Consider the following 7352-nt stretch of genomic DNA (forward strand, 5'->3'; position numbering starts at 1 on the left):
ATCAAATAGAACACTAAGGAGTTTGTTCTCAAAATCCTTAAAGAACCTTGTTTTCCATAGTTACCTGGTGGACGTTTAAGCCTATGATGGTGTTGTAGTCCTGTTAGGCCTTTGGTAAACAGTTATTTTCAAAAGAAACTATTATGACAAATGCATCCTCAGAAATCACTAGTACCACTAATCTTGCCTTTGACCTTTCCCTTTGTAAATCTACTGCAAATAGATTAGACTAATTGTACGAAATTTCTCATGTACCTAAAGATAGTAAGATCCCTATCACTGATTTCCCTATTGTAGATCCCTATATTGTATTTGATAAACCCCAAACTTCTTTTAAACAATCCATAAAAAGGTTTTTAGGCCCCTCTCGTCCTTCTACTGTAAAGAATATGTCTAAGCTTCTAAGTTTGATCAGTTTAATATTCTAGCAAGTGAAACAGAAAATTTCATCACCGTTGCCATTCCTAGAGAGTTTGTGATTCCATGGCAAAAATAAGGGTACACCCACCTTCATTTTGGTGCAATAAGATTAGCATTAACTTTCAATGGAAGAAAGGGACTCCCTATAGCTTCTAGAATTTCACTTCTTGACTCTAGATTCTTAGAATACCAGAATGTAGTTATAGGAACTGTTCAAACCACCCTAAATGCCGGAACAGTTTTTGTAACCCCTTTTTCCTAACTTCAACATGTCTCTTAGAGATCCTCACTTGTATGATGCTCTTAAGGTACAGGTTCAGATTACAAGAGATTCCCAAGTGCAAGACACATTTACAGCCACACTCCATTACTAGCTTGCCTATAGACTCTAGAATCATGCTTTTGATATGGCGGTACTAGATCTAGCTCAATCCAATGATGCTTTACTGATTCAAGTTGATCCAGGGGTGACCCCCATGTGTACATTTGTTTCGAGACAACTTAATAGGGAACAAATGACCTCTATTTTCCCAGAATCCTGGATTGCAAGATATGAGATGCTTTATTAAGCAACTAAGCCAATCCAGTCAAATGAGCCTTTCTTTACTAGGAAAGCAAATGGTGAAGTGGAGACAAGATTTTTAACTGCCCCTCCAGAAAAGAAAGATGTAACAATCTTTCCAACTCAAATTGCTATGCTCCAACTAGTATCATATGTTGGTGAAGGTGGTCTTAAGATCATGGGATTTCAGGATGATGGAAAGCCTTGTTATGAAGGTAAATCACCTTCTGGTCACATTTGGTGGGATATCTGTGATTGTGTTGAATGCCAAGAAGATGAAACCTTTGAAGAAGATCATTCAAGAAGAAAGAAAAAATCTTCTCAGCAAAAATTCAAAGAAAGATATGAAGCAGGAGATTCAGCAGTTGACCTTCTTGGAGAACCCTCTAGAAAGTTTGATTACTATGTTCTCTATCCTAAAACCAAAAAGCAAACCCCTGCCTATTTTTCACCAAGCAAAGAAAACCATGACCAAAACCAGAAACCTCGATTAATCCCATACTACCAGAAAGTTCTTCCCCAAATATCAAAATGTCAGCCCCTTCCTATTAACCAAACCCATATACAAAAGACCTTACCATGTTACATGTTTGACCAAGCTTCACCTTCCTATTCACAAAATTTTCCTCCATTAGAAAGTTTTGACCATCCCCAAACCAATACCAAACATGTTTGGAAAATCAAAAATCCTGTTGGAATTAATCCAGATGGAACCAAGAAGTAGGTTTCTTCAGTAGAAGCAGCTTTAAACTGGCAACAAAAAATGCTGTGGCACAAAACCAAGTTCTTTCAAAGATCTTGGACAATCAACAAAAGATGGCTCAGGCAATTACTCAATACCTTTTCATCCTCAAGCTCCCTTATTGAAGATTTAAAGAAGAAAATCAAAACAATTGAACAGGAATTGGCAACCATTGCTTCTACGGTTAAAGATTTGTCTGTCTCTTTCCCTCTTATTGGAGAAAAAGAAAAAGAAAGGAAACAGTTGTTGCTACAACTTTAATCCATGGAAGGATCACAGAAAGAATCAATTCAGACTTCTTTGATACATGTTCATATGCCTTTTCAACCTTGACAATCATTATATAAAGATTTGTCTATACCTTTGACTTCTTCATTTTCCCCAATTTCTACCTATCAAAATCTTCAACCATTAGCCGTAACACATCCTGACCATAACCCTTTTAAACCAAGTGGAATTTTACTTGCTATAACATATTCAGCTCCGCCTCAACCAGAGCCCTAAGCTAGACCACAAAGTGAACCTTCTCCTATCAAAAAAGACAAAGAACCATTATAATAATCCCCAGATCCAATTGTAGGTGCTTTTTCAAGACCTCCAGATATGAACATGTTGGCTATGGACCCTGACCCCCTAAACCCAATTTCATTGTTTCTTAGAACCCTCACCCTTGAGGGTTCAAAAGAACCTTTTATGCTCCTAGTAATTAAGGATTCTGAATTGGACTTGTCTAATCTTGGTCTAGAAGAAATATTTATGACAAATACTGAACCAAAGGTAGAAGAAGAAGATGATGTTCTTCATCCTAAAAACCCTCCTCCTCCACCACCACCAATCTTTCCTCCACTACCCTTTATCCCAGAATACCAAACAATGTTGACTTACTCACCAACCACATATTCAAAGCACTTGTTCACTCTTGATAATGTTCCTCCTTCCCGATGACATGATGAATTCTTTAACATGTACTCGTGGTGCATAGCTGAACTCTAAGCTCCAAATGCCATTGTTTCCCAGATTATTGCCAAATTTATTGCAAGGATTACAGGAAGATTAAGAGAATGGTGGATCAATCTAGGAGAATACAGGCAAAGACAAGCAACTTAATGCAACACACTGGAAGACTTTTTCACAAATGTCCATAATGAATTTCTTGGCTCGGTGACTCATTACACAAAAATAGCACAAGAAGAATTCCTATTGATGAAATGCTGTTCATTTGAGAGGAAAGACTTGGAGAAACATTTTGATAGAATGTCAAGGAGATACTACTTTTTTAACGGTATGGATGATGTCAATTCCAAGCATACCTTTCTTAACTCCCTTCTAGAACCATTGGGAGACGAGACTCTCTGTATGATGAATCTCCAAAAAATAACACTACAGCAAACCTCCTTGGGAGAAATCTATCAGCATGTGCTTATTGCTTTAGAAAAACTTTTTAACCAGAGGAAGTTTCTTTCAGAGATTGATAAGATTCATAGCAAACTCAAGGACAATTGTAAAAGAAGAGATTTGCAGATTAAACGCTATGAGAAGAATTGTGCCTGTCCGACAAAAAGAAGGGATCATTTCAAGAAATATTTTTGGAAGAAAAGACATCATGCAAGTCAAAAGAAAAAAATTTTCAGTAAGAAAAAATGGAAATTTCTTAGAAGAAAGCAGTTCAAAGGGAAAACATCAAAAGTCTATTTTATATGCAGAAGACTAGGTCACTTTGCAAAAAATTGTCCAAGAAAGGAAAATGCAGCAAAACTCCTGGAGCAAGCACATATTCATGCAGATGATACTCCTTTCTCAGATGTAGAATCACTCTTTTCACTGGATGATGATTATTTCCCTCAAGCCTTGGCAGTTATGGCATATTCTACTTCAGAAGAAGATTTAGATCTAGACAATGAAGAGGATTCAGACCTAGAAATCCAAATCATCTATACATCCCAGCCTATCATAGCCCCCCTAACTAGTCCCATACCCATAGCCCAAGTACATATCCTTCCTGATACTTATTCCAGATGTATCCCAGTTATAGCTTTGTTTGACACAGGGGCAGCAGCCACAATTCTCCATCCTAAAATATTACCCAAAGAATTTTGGTTACCCCATCATTAGATGTTCAGAGCAGCAAATGGAGAAATATTCTTGATCACCATGAAAAGAAGGCCTATCCTTATCAAAATTTTCCCAACACTTACTATTAAACACCAAGTCCTTGGATCCCCTCTTACAAGCAAAGACCTTCTTATAGGATTTGATCTCCTCCATCGAATACCCAGCCTTAGATGGTCTTCAAAAGGACTTTTGCATAAACAACACCTTTTATAGTAGACCCCTTTGACTCTTTGAGATTCCAGATTATCAACGACTGTTGTGCAAATAGCCACTCTAAATTCCTCTTTAAAAGTCCAAATCCTTTGTGGAAAAACCCAAAAATTTTCATTCACCTACCCTTCAAAAAGAATGAGGATGTTAACCCCACAAAAGCCAGTCACAGAGGAATGAATCCAGAACATTTAACCTTGGCCAAGCAAGAATTATCTACCCTCATTTTAGAAGGCCTCATTGAACCTACAACCTCTCCATGGGCGTGTGAAGCCTTTTATGTCAACAAGCATGCTGAGCAAGTACAAGGAAAACTCAAATTGGTAATCAATTACCAAGACCTTAATCATTTCCTTGCAGATGATAAATTCCCTTTGCCATACAAGAGTGCTCTTTTTTAGCATCTTTCAAATGCCAAAGTATTCTCAAAGTTTGATCTTAAAGCAGGATTTTGGCAATTAGGAATCCATCTAGAAGAAAGATACAAGACGGCATTTTGCATCCCAGACCATCATTATCAATGGACTGTCATGCCTTTTGGTCTAAAAAATGCTCCATCCCAATTCCAAAAAGCAATGGTAACCTTGTTTCAGCCCCTCTTGACTAATGCATTAATCTATGTGGATGATATCCTTTTATTCTCAAAAGATGAAGAATCCCATGAAAAGTTGCTCACTGAATTTTATAATTTGGTGAAATCTCAAGGGATAATGCTTTTAGAAAAGAAAATGGCCATTGGATAGTCTTCCATAGTGTTAGGTTCTAAAGATTTAGGAATTTATGTATTTAGAACTCTAATTTGTATTGTTGGCAAACCATGATCAAAACAGGTTGTTTAATCTTGTTTAGGCTTGCTCAAAGTTGTGTCTTTTATGTAAAGTTGGAATCGAGAGGCTGCAGATGCATTGGTGCATTTCGGCCTAGCTCGATCGATCGACAGAAAGACTCGATTGATCGAATCTCGGGTAGAATGCTTTTTTGCAGATTTTTCCAACTCAGCCCTAACTCATTAAACGTTTTGGGTTTTCTGTTTTTACCCTAGGTATATAAAGAAAAACCCTAGCCACGTTTTTAGAGTTGCTTCTGTTGTATTGTTGCTCATACTTTTCTGTTTTGTGTAAATCTCTTGTGAGATCTAAAGGAGCTTTCCTTTACACAAAGCTTAGGGTTTTCAAGGTAGAGATAGTATCAACATCTTGATGATCAACTCAGTTGCTGCCATTGGAGCTTAAAGAATAACAAGCGTGGGTGCTTGTATCTTGATTGGAGAATCCAAGAAAGAAGGAGTCCGTGGATTCGGAGCTTGCACGTGGTCATGTTAGTAAGTTCTACTGGTGGGTAGCATTAGGAAGTCAAGCGGGGAGCTTGTAAGTCATTTTGTATGAACTTCGATTCTTTCGCATAGTGGATTCAGGTTTACCTTAAGGATAGCTAGGTCAAATCCTCCCCGAGTTTTTACCCTGTGGTTTTTTAGGTGATCATATCATTGTATTATTTATATTTTCGCTGCTTTATATTTTTGATATGATTTTATGTTTGTGATAATCTAGAATTGTATAATTTAACTAAGTTAATCACTTGGTTAATTAACTAGGTTAATTTGGTTGGTTTAAGGGGTCTAAATTTCTAACACATAGACTTCTTGGAAGTAAATATTTCAGATGAAAAATATACTTTGCAGCCTCATATAGCTGTCTCTCTTGGTGAATTCCCAAATAAGCTCACAAATGCCAAGCAGATCCAACAATTTCTTGGAATTGTTAATTATATGCCAAACTTTATCCCAAAAGTATCCAAGTACAGGAATTTTTTAGCCCAATTGCTAAAGAAATCACCTCTTGAATGGAATTCTGTTCATACAGAAGCAGTCCAACAATTGAAAAAATTAGCATAAAAGCTTCCCCCTTTGCATATTCCAGGACAAGGCAAATGGATACTGCAGACAGATGCTACTGATGAATATTGGGCAGCAGCTCTCTTTGAAGAAGTTAGTGGCAAAAAAAGTATTTGTGGTTATAAAAGTGTGTTTAAGCCTTTAAAACTTCACTACTATTCCACTTTCAAAGGGATCCTAGCAATCAAACATAGGATTGAAAAATTCCAATTCCACCTCCTTGGGCATAATTTTTTAGTAGAAATGGATATGTCTTCCTTTCCTAAAATGCTCCAGTTCAAAAGGAAAATGCTTCCACATCCTTAGTTACTTAGATGGTCAAATTGGTTTTCACAATGGTCTTTCCAAATCAAGCACATTAAAGGTAAAGATAACCTTATCACTGATTACCTTTCCAGAAAACCCCCAGTACTTAATACTACCATTATTCCTCCACCTCTATGTGTATATCCTATTATAGATCCACCCTCATCCTTAAGCTCTTCCTATATAGACCCTGATGATATTCTTAAGATGATAGAAAGCCTTCCTTTAGAAATAAAAGACCAAATCAAGACCTTGACACTTGAAGCTAGATCCAAGAGAATCATTAGAACCCTCCATGATTACCTTAAAAAGCACCAATGCCACTTCCTTGCTATCTTCCTTGATATAGACCAACCATGGAAAACCCCTTTTGCCTTTTGGATAACCAATTGGAATGTTGCACATTATCTCTACATGTGGTATTTACTCAATGAGTATTACTTATGTCTTCATTTTGAACTAGAATTTTACAAATATATTTTCCCTCATGGAAATAAATATTTTCATAAATTTTGGTTTGAGATCTTGAAAAATGATGCTCATGGTGGTGAATGGCTAAAGTATCCCACAATTGTACACCTAAGATTTGGTCACAAAGTCACTTCGGCTTGTTTAGTAGCCAAGCTCGATTCTTAGAAAGACATCCTCGCCGAAGGAATCTTTCACCCTGCAGAGATGCATTGTTTACTAATATAGATGGCACCCTCCACACATATTTGGATGTTTCTTGGGTATCTTGTTTCCATGCTCTCACAATAACGGAATCTCTTAATAAAGGAATTTTCCCTAAAATAATCAACTGATTCAGATGTTTGTAGACAACAATGGCCACATGAAGATCATTGGGAAATGCACAATCCTCTTATTGGACATGAAGATCCTTACTATCATAACCACGATCTAGATGCTGAGGTTGATGAAGAATGGTTCCAAGGTAGAGATGGATGGGACTAGACATCTTTTACACTTAAGAAAAAAAAAAAGAAAGTCCTAGAAATGTCTTCAGACATAGCATTCTTATCCATCATAGTAACAAATCTTCTCCCCTGTCAGAAGCATATCTAAGAAAGCCTACAGGTCCCCTACATGGTTTGACACTTGTTGTT

The 7352-nt window shown here is 37.0% G+C and overlaps 1 protein-coding gene across 1 annotated transcript; it reads left to right on the forward strand.

The window, feature by feature from the left end:
* Positions 1-827: 827 nt before the first annotated feature.
* LOC136067262 (uncharacterized) lies at positions 828-2669 on the forward strand. Its single transcript, XM_065772860.1, has 3 exons — positions 828-900; positions 991-1515; positions 2305-2669. Exons 1-3 carry the CDS (start codon positions 828-830, stop codon positions 2667-2669), a joined length of 963 nt encoding a protein of 320 aa, XP_065628932.1.
* The last annotated feature ends 4683 nt before the right edge of the window (positions 2670-7352 follow it).

Source organism: Quercus suber, unplaced genomic scaffold (assembly GCF_002906115.3).
Source record: "Quercus suber isolate HL8 unplaced genomic scaffold, Cork oak 2.0 scaffold_65, whole genome shotgun sequence".
NCBI classification, from domain to species: Eukaryota; Viridiplantae; Streptophyta; class Magnoliopsida; order Fagales; family Fagaceae; genus Quercus; species Quercus suber.

What these genes read in the sequence shown, in the direction of transcription:
- LOC136067262 (XM_065772860.1), top strand. Translation starts at nt 828, where the DNA reads ATGGCGGTACTAGATCTAGCTCAATCCAATGATGCTTTACTGATTCAA. An exon ending in TCCAGGGGTGACCCCCATGT is followed by an intron (nt 901 to 990) that starts GTACATTTGTTT and finishes TGCTTTATTAAG; the next exon opens with CAACTAAGCCAATCCAGTCA. An exon ending in TCTTCCCCAAATATCAAAAT is followed by an intron (nt 1,516 to 2,304) that starts GTCAGCCCCTTC and finishes ATCCAATTGTAG; the next exon opens with GTGCTTTTTCAAGACCTCCA.